Source organism: Cheilinus undulatus, linkage group 14, assembly GCF_018320785.1.
Source record: "Cheilinus undulatus linkage group 14, ASM1832078v1, whole genome shotgun sequence".
Classification (NCBI taxonomy): Eukaryota; Metazoa; Chordata; class Actinopteri; order Labriformes; family Labridae; genus Cheilinus; species Cheilinus undulatus.
Genome location: NC_054878.1, coordinates 41483659 through 41503323, shown reverse-complemented (window position 1 = coordinate 41503323; position 19665 = coordinate 41483659). Strand labels below are relative to the sequence as shown.

General features: G+C 40.1%; 1 protein-coding gene across 1 annotated transcript in view; it reads left to right on the top strand.

Annotated features, from left to right (window-relative positions):
* Nucleotides 1-3994: 3994 nt before the first annotated feature.
* The window catches only part of LOC121521864 (5-hydroxytryptamine receptor 3A-like), a 33634-nt gene continuing 17963 nt past the window's right edge, over nt 3995-19665 (top strand). Inside the window, exons 1-5 of the mRNA XM_041806039.1 lie at nt 3995-4119; nt 5683-5783; nt 7584-7673; nt 9752-9814; nt 11157-11219. Coding sequence (XP_041661973.1) covers nt 7634-7673; nt 9752-9814; nt 11157-11219 — 166 coding nt within the window. The 5' untranslated portion in view covers nt 3995-4119; nt 5683-5783; nt 7584-7633. The remainder of the gene's footprint in view (nt 4120-5682; nt 5784-7583; nt 7674-9751; nt 9815-11156; nt 11220-19665) is intronic.

Here is a 19665-nt window from a genome sequence, read left to right as displayed (position 1 = left end):
CCCCCCACTGTTGCTTTTCTATGGAACCTACCCTCTCACAGGACACGTATAGAAATGCACAGTGTTACGCCCAGCCTAGGGGATACTAGATGTAACATAAAGGTTGAACCTCTCCTTCCTCACTTCCAAGGTGAATTTACACAAAAGGGTCAGGAAACGAGTTTGCAGTCCACAAAATAAAATTTAATGATTTCTTTTTCTTTTTACTTTCAACAAGTTACCTCAGGGAGATGTAGCAAAAAAAAAATTACAAAAACTCTTATAAATCAAAAACACTTGCCTAGTCTTAACAAAGGAAATTTATACAAACCTAAACTGGCTCCCTAACCAAAAAAAACAGGAAAAAACGGTTACCCATAAGCTACACTCCCCTACCTACCGGGACTGCTATAAGTTTTAACTTTTAGTTTTAAAAAATTACAAAATCACAATTTATCAACACAGTGAACGCTCTGTAACGAAGGTTGGCTGTCAGGAAGGAGGGTCGGCGTCTCCGCTCCCGCTGTCTTCTTTTGAATGAGTAGCTATCAGCCTCCGCCAATAGCAGCCGATGACACCACATCACTCCTCCAATAATCGGCTGGTGCGCACCTTCGCTGTTGTCCAATCAGGACGCGCCACACCTGCAGCAAAGCTTAAGGTGGAGGACCAGAGAGCGAGAGACAGGAGGAAGAAAACACGCTCCTCTACACAATATTCAACAACAAAACAATACAATATAACTCACAGTCATAACAACAGACACGGGAAACAATAGGGCTAGGAAGATGTCGACTTTATTGCATATGTAAATATGAAGCAACAAAGGTGACTGTGCCAGTTCCTGACTAGGTGTAAAACCCGAGGGACCACCACTGAATCAAAAGGCCCCTTGAAGATCCCTGTAGGTGTCACCTGAGAGATGGTATCCACCCTATAAAGGTGGATCTTGCCAGAAGCTCGGGGTCTTTCTTCATTCTGACCGCTCATGTGTTGATTGACCTTTCTTTGCAAAGAAATAAAAAATTTTGTCGGCTGGCAGAAGTCTATATTTTATTTTTCCCCAGCAGCAGAGAAAAACTGCCGTAACAGTTTGGTGTCAGAAGTGGGATCCCTCGAGTGATTGTCTGGGGCAGAGCAGGGCAGTGAACAGGCCATCCTGGAACAGGAACAGCTTTCCAGCCACCAACCTCAATTCCTCTTCTGAGAAGGGAGTACTGACCGCTGACGCCCCGGATCGTCATCGCTGGGATTCCACGTATGAGCCAAATTCATCTGGTGAGCACTGAAATATTGACATTCAAATTCTTTTTCTTGAAAATTTGGGTTTTTAACTTGGCATAATGTTGCCGCGCTCCAGGTTAGGCCAAATTACATTAATTATGTTAAGGAAACACACACATTTAAATTTACCCCAAAAGCACAGTTTTACCATAGAAACTTAAGAGACAGCAAATTGGCAGTAAGTAAATCAGAGACAGGGACAGGATTGGCTCTCAAACAATGTTGTTTACTTTGATAAATGTTGAAATGAGCAACAAGTCAATATTACTTTTTAAAAAAAATATGATTTATTTTTAGCTCTCTTTTTAAAATATGCAAAAGTTAAAAGCACTCCACTGAGTTGTTTTGACTAAATAAAGATTAAACAAAACAAATAATTCGGGTGAATATTGCAGACTAATGGTTTTAAATGCTCACTAGGGACTGGGATGGGGGTGCAGACTACTTACCATACACACTGGTGCCCAAACCCTGCACTCACACACTGCAACCAAAAAGAAAGAAAACGTGCCCAGTGAGAAAAAATAAGATGCCAACAACCACTCACACACAATTAAGGGGAGGTGAGGTGCAGGGGGTTAGGCCTGTACCCGCCAACAGCCCCAACGCGCTCAAATGACGACGCTCCACTCGGCCTGCATTACTCCCAAACAGGAGAAAACAAAAGAGAAACAAAATTAATAAGAATGTCTTTACAAGGAAAGAGAACAATCAACCTAACCTGTAACAACAAAACCTTACTCTAAAGAACCAAAGCAAACAATTCAGCAGAACAGATCAAACAAAAATAAAGCATACTAAATAAAGAAGATAAACACTAGAATAAACTAGCAAAATAAGGCAAAACAAAACAGCTAAAACAAGCCAGCTAAAACAAAACAGGCAAAACAAAGCAGCAGTGGAATTTGATCTATAAAGAGATTCATTTAAACGTTAATACCATGCTGCCAAATACATATTTAAATATCTGCATATTAAAATGTCTGCAGTATACTGATGAAAGAAACAAATTATATACCTTAGGAGAGCAGCATTAAACATTCATTCATCAGCTTCAACACTACAGGACCAGAATCTGTGACACAAGAACAATCATAAGGCAATGTACGACAACAGGTACGCTGCGTGCATCTAAAGCATTAGCTCACCCACACTTCTCAGTCACGCTACAATAAAAACGGTACCACCATCCAGGAAAAGGAGTCAAAATGCAGAGGATCAAGCAAAAGCAGCAGTCTTCTGCGTGCCAAAACAGAGCTGCTTATATAGTAAAATATCTGCTTGTGTAGGTGGGAGGTGCTGCCACAGACTGAACTGTGAGGCTATGGGAGCTGAGTAGACACAGAAAAGCTGCTGGCTACACAGTTACTCTGATGACCACTCAACAGTCAAAGAGTTACTCTGATAACACTCAGCAGTCACAGAGTCACTCTGATGTCCACTCAACAGTCACAGACTGTCTGAAAATAGAACTAGTCATTAATCTGTCAACTGTTACTTTAATCACTGGATTAAATGTGTCACCTTAAACAAGTTTGCATATGTGAGGATAACAAGTTTATAAGCACATAAGAAGGCACCCCCCTTTACATATTATTATTATTTATGTTAAACAGTATGGTCATTCTGTCAAAGAAGTGTAATCCATTGTATGTGTTCTTTAGAGATAGTTCTGCATTTTTTTTAAGTAGTCATTGTGCTCCAAAGAGGAAACCACAGGCAGAAAGCACTGTTAAGCGGATAAGGTGTAGTTGCCCACTTTCGCCACAAGATGGAGTATGCTATTGATTGAGCCCTTCTGCCATGATTTGCTCGGCATCAACACACTGTTGTTCTGAGCTGTAGAAGGAAGCTGTGCAGAAGCTTGATCACAGCAATGAGCTTTTCTGTGTGTGTATATTTTCAGGTAAGCAGACATAAATCTTATTAGAAACAGTTATATAAGAAGAGACGGTTTGCCACATGTACAGTGGGAAAGTTGGACGTATATTTCCACCGAGTATGTTTTAGTGAAGTTAAGCTAAAGTTCTGAGCTGTAGAAGGAAGCTGTGCAGAAGCTTGATCACAACAGTGAGCTTTTCTGTTGTGTATTTTTTCAGCTCACGAACCCTTCATGAAATTGCTAAAAGTCACACTGACAGTCCTTCTTTAAGTGTGCAACACATACATTAATCTTGTTACCGTACCCATGACTTTAATCTCTTTCCTGTTCCAAAAAAATAATAAGTAGTTTATCTACTCACTGTAACTTAAATACTGTAAGAAGGTTCTCTGGTAAAACACCTAACTGAGGCAGCATTTTGCACTAATTAATCTTCTTACCATACTTATAACTGACTTTACCCTATTTATTAACCATACTCAAAATGCTGCCAGTGATGTGTCTAGCCACAGTTACTTAAATGCGAGGAGAAGGCTCTCTGTCAAAGGACTCACCTCATATGTACATTGCACTGATCAACTCTCCTAATAGTTCTCATGTCCCTCATGTAAATTTGCCAACAGCATAGCATATTTTATACTCTGATCATGTTTAGTCAGCATCCTTGCACCCCTCCATCCTACTACCATGCTATCAGTGCACAAAGACTTGTATATAGTAGAAATTATACCAACAAGAACATGTACATATTTAAATCTTAGTTTTCAACACTTTTGACAGTTTATTTTGTTGCATTTCATGTTTATGTGATGCTAAAGTTTAATAACATATCTGTTCATAGGTCTATTCCTGCCAAGTCTGTCACAATAAAAGCCTCCAATGCTAATCATCATTGAAGACTTTTATTTTGAAGAGCAACATCCGGGAATGGAATGTTTTCAGCTGAAAGTTAACAACAAAGACGTCTCATGAACGTGAGAGAGGCTCAACTTTATAATTTACCTATGCACTTTCCAAATTATTGTCTGTTTTAACTTATTATTGTAATCTTTGACTGAAATGTATTATTTATTATGGCGTGTGCTGCTAAACTGTTGGTCAGATCACCCTTGTAAAAGAGATCTTGATCTCAGTGGGTCTTTATCTGGTTAAATAAAGGTTGACAAAAAAACTTCTCATTCACTCAGAAAATTAGATAAAGAACACTTAAGAGTTAAATACAGGATAAGAAAATGAAAAAGACTTTTGGCTCTAAACTGTCATGACAGAGATTGTTTCTCTGGTGGGCATGGCTTCACTCATTCAACTGACACGCCGACACCATCCTGGAGCAGATTGTACTGCCTCATGTTCATGTTTTTGAAGCTTAATTTTATAAACTTAGAGATGTTTTATTTTACTGAAATTTAACCTTGTGGTTCATAATACACTGGCATGCAGTAGAACAAGTCTAAATACAGATTTATTATCACTTCACAGGTTCTTTAAGGACAGGACAGTAGTTACACCCTAACTCTAACCCTTCCTTTCATAATTCAGTTTCATTTAGATACCCCTTAAATAATTAAGGTTTTATTTCTGGGCACATGTCATTTAGAAGTGGTGGTTAATACTGTACTCTTTTCTTGAGTGAATTTTACCTGCCTACTCGGTTTGAAAGATCCCCACAGTGAAGAGCACCAAAGGGACACACATTTTTCAAACCATTAAAAAAAAATCACACCCATACAGCACTTCCTGCATCTGCTTTTTGATTGAGTGTGACTTCTTTGGTCTTCCAGAGCTTCTGATTTGGAAAACCCCAAATTTATTTCCTAAATCTTGCAAATGCAAGTAAATGATAGGAAACACAGGGAGCTAAATTGGATATAAATATCAAAGTGTAAATAAAGGAAAGGAATGAAGCAAGACTTTTAACAAGAGAACTCCAAAATAGGGATCATGAAAGGCTGAATTAAAGAATATAAAATGCACACAGAATGAATGAATGAATACAGAAACACAGGGAAATACCTAAAACTGCAATTGAAAATGAACATAACATAAACCCTTGACAACTACTTTTACATTCTTCTTTTGGTGAGTTTGTGAAGTGACACGTGTTATGCCATGATTTAGCAACCCCAAAGTATTCTACCCAGAAATGTTCCCTCTTTCTAATGAAAACAGCTCCTCAGACAATAGTTATTACCCACATTATTCCCACAGTAGATTCTGTTTATATTTGCCAGTTTTGTTCCATCTGCCATCTCTGACCACAGAACTCAAAGGGCTGTTTTAGGGAGTGGCATGGATATCACAATTGTCAGATCTACCATAATAATCAATAATTCAAAGACTCTTCCTGCATTCTGGCAGTTACAGCTTAATTACTCAGAGCTTGAGATGCATGTTTATTTCTGTGGTTAGTCTTTTCAGAGTTTTCCCTTTGCAGCTTCAGTCATCTCTTCCACATTAGGATAGTTTTTAGGATCAATCTGACTAATCATAAATGTTTCATAGCAACATTTCTGTAAAGTGCTCTGCTCTCCTCACAGAATGAAAATTGAGTTTTCTGAAAGCAACACATCTGAGCAGCTGTCCATGTCCATGTAACCAAGTCGCTTCGACTCAACTACAATTTCCCACAAAACGGGAGGCAAGTTTATGGCCACAACTGCCACAAATATTCTAAATAGTCTTTCTTGGTGTTTTGTTGTTTTTCTCTTACCTCTCTCCTCCCTGCTTTTCTCCACTCCTACCCCCTCCTTCTAGCCCTTTCCAACCCCGGCTTCTGCAGTGAGTCTGGTCTGCTCAACAGTCCTGCCCAGCCCTGTAACAGGGCTAAATACTGCTAGCTGTGCTCATTGTAATTGATGCTATTATAATAGGATATAGAGTTTCTAATAATATCTGTAATAAACAGAGACAGTCTAGACCTGCCCTCTCTGTAAATGTCTTGAGATAACTTCAGTTATGAATTAATGCTATACAACAATTGATTTACTGACAAACTGATTGATTGATGGATTGATTGAATGATTGACTGACTGACTGACTGACTGATTGATTGAAGACTGATTGGTCTAGTCCACCATTCAGGCCAAAACCCTGCAGTCTTGTCCACCATTCAGGCTCACAGCTGTGATTATATTAGTCCGTTATCTGTGCTGATGAACACTGGACCAGTTTCTGACAAGTTGTTAACATGGGAGTGTCTTTAGAGCTTATTCAGGGAGCTCTCCTGTGTGATCATGGGAGGGAAAAAGCTTGTTTAGAGGGGGGAACATTTTAACTCCGTGTTGTCGGTGTTTTGAACTGTTAGGTTGAGATAAGGCTCCATAGTTGTGGAGAAGTGGATCACATTTATCCGCTGCTGGGCCGTCTTCTCTCTGATATGTACAACTGGCAGGGAGTTTTTAGTAGAATGTTTGCACCCAGGGCAAATCTCCTATTCTGGGTTAAGTGTCTTTATGAGATTTTTAAATCCTGGCTTTCCATCAACACTGGGCTCATGTCTTTAGCGACGTGTCGTGTTACTGCCGCCGTTATCTCGGAGTCATCTTGCGGCATATTTTAACGAATACCGCTTCAAGTCGACCTCTTCCTTTTCAAAGTTGAACTACTGCTCAACGCTGCAGACCCAGTCTGCTGTTTCTCATTGTCCGTCTCAAAACGCAGCTAACTCACCATGCTGCTCTGTTTACCTTCCTCTTCCTTGCTTCACTCACCGCTGATACAAAACGCGCATGTGCAGAGGAGTTTTCTAGACGGGCAGGGGAGAGAGAGAGCTCTCTGCTGTGAGAGCTGTGTTCAGGGACAATAGGAGAAGCAAAACTCCAGTGAGAAATGCACGCTGACAAAACTTGCAATACCTCGAGTATACTCAATATATCGCCCAGCCCTAGGATGGATTCTCCTGTATCCCCCAGGAGCCTCCCTCCTGGCATCCTAGAATAAACTGAGTAGAGTGATAACCTGATAACCAGAACCCACCCTCTCCATCCCCCTTTAAAAAATTGGAACCACCACCCCAGTGGTTCCACTTGACGGGCACTGTCGCAGACCTCCACGTATCACTGAAGAGGTACGGTCCATACAGCCCAACAATGTCCAGAGTCTTCAGCATCTCACAACAAATCTCAACTACACCTGGCCTTTGAGGAGTTTCATGGCCACCTCAGTGACCTCTTTCAAATATATAGGGTCCCACAGCGTCCGGGTCCCACAGACCTGAATATAAGGATTAAAGTGAAGGGTAAAGTGCTACATGAAGTCTTTTTTTTTTTCTTTTTTTCGAGGAAACAGCTTTTGGTTTAATGAGAGAATGTAGCTGCCCACAGCTAATAGTCTATTGTGGTGCTTCCTTGTTGCATTAGGAGTGTTTCTATTATCAGAGTTATGAGAAATGAAGCCATGTACATTTTTGGTAATGTGCCCTGCCCTCTTTCTCACACAGGCTATATAAAGGAGAGGAATCGCTCAGGATTGTGCAGATGGTTCACAGCCATGATGCTTGCAGGTTTCGTCTTTCTGCTCCTTCTCACAGGTAAGCTTCAACAATTCTTTATGATGCATGCAGTTTAGCTTTAATCATTGAAGAATAATCATAATCATGTGTGTTGATTTGATTATATGACAAAACCACAGTCAAAGGTCTTTAAGGGCTGAAAGTTACAAAAATTAAAGACAGAAAAGAAAGAATTCATGTAGATTAGAAAAAGCAGTGCTGAATTGGATAAGAGGCAATGTCTGGCTAAGTGATGACCAGTGTTGGGCAATTTACTGAAAAATAGTAACTAGTTACAGTAACTGAGTAACTGCTTTTTAAAAGTAACTAGTTACTTTGAAAAGTAACTCAGGCGTTACTTTTTTCATCAATCCTCATTATTGTACATATCACATTAAAGTGTGTTGTTGTGGCAGTGTGAGAGGAAATAACTGTTTTCATATAACATTGTAGCCATTATCATTATGTTGGAAAGTGGTAAAACAGTAGAACTCAGTAGAAATGTTTCTAAACTTCTGACACCGTTAAAGTATGTGTACACTGTTAAGAAGTCTAAAACAGCTGTACTCTATTGAAAGTGTGCAGATTAAATCCCAGCTGCCCTGTAAATGTCTTTCTACATGACGGTCCTCTCTCGACTTTTCTCATTATTCCTCTCAAGGCAGTGGACTCTACAGCTGATATCAGTGTGTCTTCAACAACATAGCCTACCTTGCTATCAGTCTGTTTGTTGCTTCCTTAGTGACACACTGTGCAGCTGGCGGTGATTTTAAAATCCAGCTGTGTTTGTTTGTTTGCATGGAGTGGCTCCTCTTTGGTCTGCTGTGCTAATGTGAGCTGCACCTGGGTTAGCGGTGGTTGTAACGACAGTTTTTCTTCCCTGTTCTTTATTGTCATTTATCCTGATAAGGGAAAGTAGTGCTCGTATTTCCAAGACAGAGAGCTCACGCTCAAGTGCTCAGCCATGATGTGTGTGCGTGCTGCAGTGCCTGTGTTTGTTTGTGTGTTTCTGCAGAGGCTATTCTCTCTCACAGGATGCTGATGTGCTTACGGTGTCGTCTCATTGTCTGCTGAACCAGATGTTTACTAACCTTCATCAACGAGTTGTCAGCTGTAAAATTAACGGGTAGCAGGTGATCAGTGATTGTAATGGAGTTAATGATTTTAAAAAGAACCGTGTTACACTACTAGTTACCATAAAAAGTAACAGTTATTGTAACACGTTACTTAATAACACGTTACTCCTAACACTGGTCATGACAGAAAATGAGGTGATATGTAGATTAGAAAGTCTTAATGCTAAAAACAGAAGGGGACGGTTTCAAGCAGAAATGTCATGATGGGTGACGAGGTGACATGGTGATCCAACTGAGATTTTAGTACGATTATTTTTCATCCTGATTTTTAAGACTCATTTGTATTGCTGTAGTTCTTTCAGGAATAAAATAATCTCCTTTGTTGCCTTGCCTCGGATTTAGACAGTCTACATCGATGCAGATTATCCTCCACTAGCAGCCTTGCTCTACTTGCCTCTGATTGTTGTCAGTGTGGAAATTGGCAGATTGGCGTAAATTTTACTATCGGCCGATACCGATAATTAACTTTTTAAGCTATTATCAGCTGATAATAATATACTGCCAATAATATGGGTCATTATCCTGTTGTAGGATGAAATTGGCCCAAAACAAGTGCTGTCCACAGGGTATGGCATGGGATTGCGTAATCTTGTAATAGCTTTCCTTTCTGAAGGAAGGACATTACATAAAAGATATTAAAGAAAATTCAACAGTTTTTTCAGAGTTTGTTTCCTCGTTTTACAGTTCTAATTCAAAAACCCAAAAAATGAAAAAGGGCGCCGATAATTTGTTTTATGTTTTCTGTCTAGAAACGATAAACGAGTGAAGCTGACCCTTTTCTTGATTTCCATACAGTCATATGCCCTTTCAGAACAAATACTTTGGCACCCTGACCCACAAACGTGGATAAGGGCTTTTCAAGATGGATTTGTCTGATGACAAACTTGCAGATCCATTTGTTCTACATGGTTAAGCTGTGCTGTGGACCAGAACCCTCGCTCTGAAAAGAACTTACATGTAGTTTTGTTTGTTTTCTGTCAGGTGGAAGTAGTGACAATAGCACAAAGCCTCTGGATGATGCAGACCAGACAGAACAGGTGGAAGGTAACTCATTACACACATTGTAATCAGTATAGAGATGCATGCGGAATAAGTCACTGTGATGTAGATCAAGGTAAGAACAATGAGGGCTACCCAGAATGCATGGCACTAAGATTGCAGCCTACGTAGGTAACCAATTATTCGTTTAACTATAAAGTGGAAATCTTGTGATCCTTTATGCAAATTTGACAGATTAAATTTACTTAATTCAACATATTTATTAATATAGGTTCCTCATAGGATAGAAATAAAAATGGACCTTGCAAAATCTACATGACAGAATTATACAAAAATATTACATTGAGGAAGTAAATGGGGAAGATGAATAGTAAACAAATTATTACTTCCACTGGCATTAAATAAGTAAACAAAAATCCTAACTTTACAAAATCACTGTTCACAAATAAATACTGCTGCATAGTTTTCAAGGGCACTTCAGTTAAATCAGTCAAATTAGTGAAAGATTGGAGAATTTTCCAAATCTTCCAAGACAGACCAGTGAGGTCTTTGGTCTGCTCCTGTGGGAGGAGGTGGAGGTGCTACTAAGGGGCTCTACTGGAACATGGGTGGAGGCTGAAGTGAATGAAATCTAGACAGCTGCTGTTGTGTTGGTGGTATTTCTCCCTGTGTGTGTGATGTTTCCATTTCCCCCGGGCGGATTGAGGATGTGTGTTTTGACTTGCATTTGTGCTTGCCTGGGGAGTCTTTTCAGAGAGAGCACTAAGCTAAGGGCAAAATGATACATTTCCTCAATACATGATAGTATGATATTCAAAATCTGTTTCTCTACTGTTGATGGTGTTGGTGAAGACCTTCTCTTTCTCTGTATGGGGGCGGTAGACGTCTCTCTAATCATGGCTATATAGTTGTCACATAGTTTGAAGCCCTCTGTAGCAGAGGAACAGGAGCACTGGTTCCATATGGCTCCTCTGAAAGCCTTTAATCCTCTTCCAGAACTGTCAAATCCACTTGCTTCCTCATCCTTGAACAAAATTCAACTGTTTTTTAAGATTTTTTTCCCCATTTTACAGTTTTAATTCAAAAAACCCCAAATTAAAAAAAGGCACAGACTATCTGTTTTATGGTTTTTTTTTTTTTTTTCAGAAACAAAAAAAACAAGTGAAGCTGACCCTTTTCTTGGTTCACATACAGTCATATGCCCTTTCAAAACAAATACTTTGGCACCCTGACCCACAAACATGTGGATAAGGGCTTTTCAAGATGGATTTGTCTGATGACAAACTGGCAGATCCATCTGTTCTACATGGTTAAGCTGTGCTGCCTTTTTGGCCAGAACCTTTGCTATGAAAAGAACTTACATCTAGCTTTGTTTGTTTTCTGTCAGGTAGAAGTAGTGACAATAGCACAGAGCCTCTGGATGATGCAGACCAGACAGAAGGGGTGGAAGGTAACTCATTACACACATTACCATGACTGAGACGCTTTTCTGTGTTTGTACACTTTTTGAAAAACTTTTTAATCAGTCATCTTGCTTTGTGTATCTTGCATACCTGCACACACTGTGCCTAAGAACTTGTTCCACAGGAGCTCATATATTGTGTAAAGCCTGTTTCACACTGGCTGCATGTTTCGCTGGGCGTGTGTGATACGGGCGTCTGCTCTGGCTCCTTCCAGCTTTCACACAAGCTGTGAGTTTTCTTTGTGTCAGCTGCATCTCCCTGCTATCAAAGCCCTGTCAGTCTTTAAAAAAGGCTCAAAATTATTATTTTCTTGTGTTATATTGAGTATTGAGAAAGTATCATCCACTGGAGGGTGCGAAATGCATGTTTGTTTTTGTTTTTGCAGCAGATTTGGTTGTGGGTAACCCCAAAACAACCCTGTGCACCATTCACAGGGTTGTTTTAGGGTTCCTGGCAAACAGGTGAGGGGAGGTCAGGCTTATCAGAAACTATCTGATTTAAGTCTTTCAAGAAGTGCATTGCGTGTCTCTCCAGTTCACTGTGCTGCAATTTCAAATTCCCTCGCTTCAAAGGGTGAGTAAAATCTTTTGTATGTTCTATAATCTACCAAAGAATAAATGCCTGGAAATAACAACTGCGTTTGTTGGTGTGTGTGTGTTTGCTTGTGTGTGATGTGTGCACGCTACTTTGGGCTCGGTGATGAGTTTTTTTGACTGAGGAACTCATCACTGAGCCCAAAAGTCAACTAAACTCTCTACTTATAATTGCATTTTAGGACAAGTTGTGGATCGTAGAAATGCCCTAGTCCTGGGTCTTTTGCTCCGGATGCAGAAGACGAGAATCTGGCTACACATGTGAGTTCACCCTCTCAACCAGAAGCGGGAGCCTTTTATCAGCTTGTTGCAGAGCTTTGCCTTAACCACAGAAACACACCTCAAGTATTTCTCAATGACTGCTGAGCAAAAGGATGAGCTCCTGTCCTTGGTTGGAGATGACCTGATGAGGCAAATCACTAACTACAAAGCCGCCATCAAAATAAAGCAGAGGCTTGATGGGACACTAAGGTAATTTTAAAGTTATTTAAAATTCCCTCTACCTTCAGAAAAACTGTCTTTGATGAATTTACTGTTTATTTAGCCTTACACTTTAAACTTAAATTTGTAAAACACAAAATTTGATCAAGGCATTAAACTAAGACGAAATATTAGACAAGCAATAAAACATGCAAATATATAGAACAATGTAGTTACATAAAGTAAACTAAAGCAAATGTGTAAAAACACCCCCACTGTAAATCCAAACAGACTATTGCTTGTTTCCAGGAGTACATTCAAGCTGTTGGTAGGCTGGAGTCAGATAAGACTCTTAAAGAAACCCTGCATATAATTCCATATTGACATTAATCAAATTACATAATTATTTATTGTATACATTAAAAAGTATGTTTTTTTACACATTAGGGTGAACTTGATAAAATGCATTCATCTGCAAGATGCCATTTTAGTGGCTATGGTGTCACTGGGCTGCATCGTTGTTTCACGTCTGTACTAGCCTCCGCTTACTTTGTTACTTCTTTCTGTGTGGCTTCTTCCAAAACGACACTTTTTGAAATTGAAAAGATTTTAAGGGCCGAACAGCCATATCCTCCTCACTACCGGTAGTTCAAATTTGTCTTCGTGTGAAGGACATCTGTAATATCTCCCACCTACTACATACTACTGAATTAACTCCTTTTGACATGACAGAGGACATTTAGGGCTTTTCAATGATACCAGATGTTAAGGGGTGGGGCTTTGGTACATTTATTTACCTCATTAAGGAAAATGGCGTTCATTAGTGCAAGCACATTTTATGAGAAGAGAAAGGTAAGTGCATAATACTTTTTATTGAGTAAATTTTGGCTTGAAATGTTGGCATATTTTATGTAAGTCTCTTGACAACACATTTAAACATTGTCTGAATTAGGGATGCACGATAATTGTCGGCGCCGATGAATTATCGGCCGATATTGAATATATTTTACATATTTTTATTATCCTGATAATAAAATATTAACCGATAAAAATTCACCGATAATAAAGGCATTTGTTCACTTTCTCATAAAACTACACATTACAGAACAGTAGATGGCGCTGCGCTACATAACCTGTTGTTAAACACCAGAGAAGAAGAGGAAGCAGCATTAGAGCTAAGTCTTCATCTCTATGACGTTAAAAAGAAGCGGCAGTAGTTGCAAGCCGCGGGCATTAGGACCAAGCCAAAGCTAGGCAGAGTGTTGATTCAGCAGGCATTGGAAATCGCCAAAAGTTTGCTAGAGCCAAAAGGTGCAACGTTAATAAATGACAAAATCAGTCTGACAGTCTCCTGATCCACCGCTGCTTTCATAGATGTATCCCTGCCTGCTCTGTGTGATGTGGTTTCATTCAGTCTAGTCGATGTTAGGAACCGAAGTTTAACCACAGACCACAATGGACTTAACATTTTAACCCATCTCTGATAAGATTTCTGTCAGTGCATATTTTTAATCTTTATTTCAAACATCAACTCTCTTTATTTCTGACTTATGCAGCAAAAGGAAAAAAAACCAGACCCCAAACATCTCCATTTGTTAAGCATGACAGCCTGTTGTCATTTGATTTTGTCTGTGATTTGACATGAGTCAGCTGAATTCTTGTTTAGTTTATTGAAATGTCAGATTTGACCACTTGTCAAGATACTTTAATTCATTTAAAGAGAAAACGTCTGTCACAAATGATTTACTAAAAAATAACAGTTGTAAAGTCAGAATAGTTCTTTGTTTTTTGATCTAAACACCAGTGATGTCAGTTAGAATTCATTAAAGAGATCTTTGCTCACCACATATTAACCCCTTCTTTCCCACAGATGTGCATAAATACTTCACACAAACGTCTTTTTTTTAAATCAACAATTGAGAAAAAATGACCGGTTCTTATCGGCCATCAGGAGTAGGAAATTATCTGTTATCGGTATCGTTTCAAAAAATACTTATTGTGCATCACTAGTCTAAATTATTTTATCTGTATTTTAGCATAGTATTTAAGTGTTTAAAAAAATGTCCTCCGTAGTGGACATTTGTAGTTATTTCCTCCATGTTGTTTTGTTTTTTCAAATGACAAGAAAGGGAGTCATTCTCCAGAGCAGAACGAATTCTACTGCAAACTGATGATGGAAACTCAGATATTAAGGATGTGTGTTTTGACTTGCATTTGTGCTTGCCTGGGGGAGTCTTTTCAGAACTGGCACTAAGCTAATGGCAAAATGATTCATTTCCTCGATACCAGAGGGAGTGACATGATATATTATTCAAAAGCTGTTTCTCTACTGTTGATGGTGTTGGTGAAGACCTTCTCTTTCTCTGTGTGGGGGCGGTAGACGTCTCTGTAATCAGGGTTGTATAGTTGTCACATAGTTTGAAGCCCTCTGTAGCAGAGGAACCAGCGCAGTGGTTCCATATGGCTCTTCTGAAAGCCTTTTCATCCTCTTCCAGTCGTCCAGAACTGTCAAATCCAGTGCTTCCTCTTCCTCCTGCAGAGTGTCTCTGGAACTAAAACATATTAATACTAAAAAAGTAATGATTTCATTCATATCAGATATCTAATTGAAAACATAATATGTAAGGTAAGTGTTGACATTATTTGATTAGTTAACTACTGTAACTTTTTTGTGGGGTTAGCTTTAAAAACAAGACAGAAAGTCTCCTAACCATCTTGGCTGAACAGATGAACATCATCCTTTCATTTTTCCACTCCTTTGTTGTGTCATCAGCAGAGCCACTGGGAAGGTTTTTCTGGCTTTTTATTTCTGACGAATGTATCTCGCAGTGTCTTCCATCTTTTTTCCAACTGTTGGGAGGAAAAAGCAATACTATTTTTACTGATTAACTTCTCTCGTGTCTCCTCTACAGGTTCCTAGGAACTGGTGAAGGCTTTGTGAGCCACTGAGGTGTGAGCACCATTTCTGAGTCTGTGCATATGACCTCAATAACCCCAGACCAGATAGGGAGATTTGGAAAGGCATGGCATTCAAATTCTGGACTAGATGAAACTTCCCAAACTGTCTGGGTGCCATTGATGGTAAGCATGTCACCACTGAAGCACCCAGAAAGTTGGGGAGCCTCTACTTCAATTACAAGAAGACTTTCTCCATTTCGCCTTGCTCTGGTCAACACAGACAATCGCTTCATCCACATCCAAGTGGAGTGGGGGACTTTAGCCAAACATGTTTTGGAGGCATCTAGGCCAATTCTGCACTTGGGGGCCAAAACCCTGGATGCAAGCCTCTACTAGGACCAGGAGCCCAGGGTCCAATGCCCTTCACCATGGTAGGAGATCCATGCAGGCTCTCTCATGCCAGGATGGTTGTATAGAATGTGCCTTCGGGATTTGTCAGCCCGACAGAGTGTCCTTAAAACTGGAATAAATCTAAAATAAGAAAACATGGAGTCGGCTGTGATGGCAATATGTATACTCCACTTTCTGATCATCCCATCCAAAATCAGAGATGGGATGAGGCACATGAAGTCAGACTCCAGCCCATAGGGATCATGGTTAGAAACAGGGGAAGCAGAGATGCTTACAATGTGCGAAAGAAGTTGGCAGCATTTTTCCTGTTAAAACTTTTCTCAGCTGAGCAGAAGATGATCCATGAGGGACAGAGAGAGATCTACATGTGGAGGGGAGAAACTAAGTTGCAGCAGATAAGTCAGATAAAACGTTTACCCCACGGAGATAAAAAAAAAAAAAATCCTCAGAGAAAAATCCTCCTTCTTTAAAAGCGTCCCTCAGACAAGATGTGCCCATTGCAGACTGTGTGCAAGAATAAACATTCCCATAACCATCAGATTCATAACCACAATCATACTGGACGACAAATATTCCACTTACAATGAGAAGTTTTTCTCTGCGTGTCTCCTCCATTTGCTTTGTTTTGAACAGGCACCTGCACGGTCACCTGTATTTTCTTTCCCATTTCTATGGCTTAAAACTTAGTTTGTGACTACACAAACACCTTCCTCACTGCTTTAATGCGTCTACAGACAACAATAAAGTCATACATTGGAGCAGCAAGCAATGTTATTGCATTTTAATGCCATTAAGAAGGTAAACAAGAATCGGTGGAACATCTGCTCCGACTGTCACACTGGCTGACACACAGACAACAGCCAATCATGAAAGATGAGGACCAACCAATTACATTTAGGGATTGAATGATGACTTGGTCCACCCACTTGGTCTGTATGGGGAGCAGCGAGGGGGTGATGTCAATAATTTGGTGTACTATGTTGTTTGAAGCGTGGGGTGTCAGTGATAGTGTTAGAATTGTGTCGCTGTTATGAACAGTACCAGAAATGTAGAAAAAGAAAAAATAATTAAAACAATAGATGAATAAGTAAAAAAAAAAAAAAAAAAGACTATTGTAAGTATTACTGACAGCAACAACAACAGCAATAATGATATTAGCAGCAACAACAGCAACAAGCATAATGATAAAATTAATGATAGTAATAAAAGTACAAATTAGAATAGTAATTATGTTGTGTTTTGGGTGCGGCAACCATAGGGATACAAAATCACGAACAAAAAAGGAGAAAAAAAGAGGTACAGGACGTTAAAAATTGTAAAAAATAATAACCGTAATAACAAATTAAGAGATAGTGTGGAGGATACATCAACAACAACAATGGGAGAAAAACTTAAACGAGAAAAAAGAGACGGCCAAAAAGATAACAAATAAAAATAAAGAAACAAAGGCAAAACAATATATATAGTGTGGCAGGTGCCAAGTCCTGCTGGAAAATTAAATCAGCATCTCCATAAAGCTTGTCAGCAGAAGGAAGCATCAAGTGCTCTAAAATGTCCTGGTAGATGGCTGCGTTGATTGTGGACTTCAGAAAACACAGTGGACCAAATGACATGCAAAATGTACTTTCATCTAAAAAGAGGACTTTGGACCACTGAGCAACAGTCCAGTTCTTTTTCTCCACAGCCCAGGTAAGATGCTTCTGATGTTATCTCTGGTTCAGGACTGGCTTGACACAAGGAATGCCAATGATGTGCTGACTCCAGCCTCAGTCCACTCCTTGTGAAGCTCTCCCAAATTCTTGAATGGATTTTGCTTGACAATCCTCTCAAGGCTTCGGTTCTCCCTTATGCTGGTGCACTTTTTCCTACCACACTTTTTCCTTCCACTCAACTTTCTATGAATATGCTTGGATACAGCACTCTGTGAACAACCAGCTTCTTTAGCAGTGACCTTTTGTGGCTTACCCTCCTTGTTGAGGGTGTCAATGACTGTCTTCTGGACATCTGTCAAGTCTGCAGTCTTCCCCATGATTGTGTAGCCTTCTGACCCAGACTGAAAGACCATTTAAAGGCTCAGGAAACCTTTGCAGGTGTTTGGAGTTAATTAACTGATTAGGGTGTGACACCATGACTTTCCAATATTGAACGTTTTCATACTATTCTAATTTTCCGAGACACTAAAGTTTGGGTTTTCATTATCTGTGTAATGACTCTTTGTATGGCTTTCACTTTCTGAAATGAGTGACAAAGAATTTTGAACTTTTTCATGAAATTCTAATTTTTTGAGATTTACCTGTTTGTACCACTACGAACCTCTGTGCGAGATCATCTTGTCTTGCTCCTGTTTATTGTACTTTCAAGCCCTCTTTTACCCTGTTTGATTCCTCGTGTTTTGACCCAGTTCAGTCCTGTGATCACCCTGTGTTTGCCTACTGTTTTTGGGCCTTCGCCTGATTTTTACTGACCTCCTGTGTACTGAACCTGTGCTCTGATTAAAAAGATTATGACTGGACGCTAGGGGGCGCGATGGACGGGTGAGATGCACCTGAGGCAGCTCTCGTGAATTTCGACTTAAATCTTCTATTTTCATCAAAACACGGGCGCTTTTTGATATTCATCCTTAAAGTTCCAAACAGTATACGCTCGGGGCATCAACTTTTCTACAAATTTAAAATGCCGCACTCAAGGCGGGGAAAGAGCAGGACGAGGGGTGACTCTGTGGATGAAGGCCCAGGTGGAGCCTCGACCTTGCCTGAGGAGGAGGAAGACGAGACAAGTGAATGTGACCCCAACGAGAGCGTGGTGTTAGCGGCTATAGCTTCTGTACGCTCTGAGCTACATACTATAAAAACTGATATTTGTGACAAGATAGATGAAAGGATTGCGGACGTTTCGGTTACTCTGAGAGCTGAAATTGCCGCTTTACGTACAGAAACTGATGCTAACATTGCTAAGCTACAAACCCAAACCGGGTTGCAAGCAGAAACACTGAATGGACTGGAACAATCGGCCTCACGCACAACGGACATTATGGCGGAGTTGGAAACGCAAGTTAAACGCCTCACGAACAAAGTCAACCAACTGAACGATAAATGTCTGGATCTAGAGGGGCGCTCTAAGAGACAAAATCTGAGAATCGCGGGTGTGAAGGAGGGGATGGAGCATGGACAACCCGCCAGGGATTTTGCTGCGGGTCTACTCAAGGAGGTGCTGGAACTAGAGGAAAAACCAGTGCTGGACCGAGCCCACAGAGCGATCAGGAAACGCCAAGGAGATGACGAGCCACCGCGGCACATGATTCTAAAGATTCATCATGGGCACATCTTTGATGATATTCTTCGCAAGATTTCTAACAAGAAGGAGCTAAAGTACCGAGGACAGCGGATCCAGATGTTTAGAGATCTCCCCTATGATGTTGCCAGGGCGCGTGCGGCTTTCACTCCAGTCAGGAAGCTTCTCCGGGACAAGCCCAGGGTCAGGTTTGGAAGTGCATATCCAGCAAAGTTAAGAGTGACCCACAATGGTATGGAGCTTATGTTTACAGATCCAAAGAAGGCCTTGGCTTATGCTGAGAAACATTTCGGACCGGGGTGATCAGAGCTGGACGGTAATGCACGCACTACATATAATAGTTATCCACACTCCACACCTAAGTCATTTTGGTGAAAGACACATACTACGGTTTAAGATGGACTCCGGTTGTTACTGAAGTAGTGGGTTCACAACTGCAGCACATTTCTGTTACTGTGCTGTCACTGTGCTACTAGCAAGACTCCTAATTTCAGTTTTTCCCCAATAAGTTTAACTTATCAGTATTATTAGTATTATTTTACTTCATAAAACCCCATAAGGGCAATGCAGCCGGTGTCCTGTTTTGTTGATTACATTTCAATTCTGTAGAGCTGCTTTTTGTGTTTTGTAACTGTGAATTGACACCTAGACTGTCTGGAGATAAATAAGGAGGTGATCTTTATTTGATATTATTATTATTATTTTATCCTGTTTGACATTTTAGTTTATATAGTCCTCCAGGAGTGAGATTGTGTTGTACTCTAGGAGTAACACACAATGCAGTGGTTTTCTGGTTTTGTTGTTCATAATATGGGGGCTG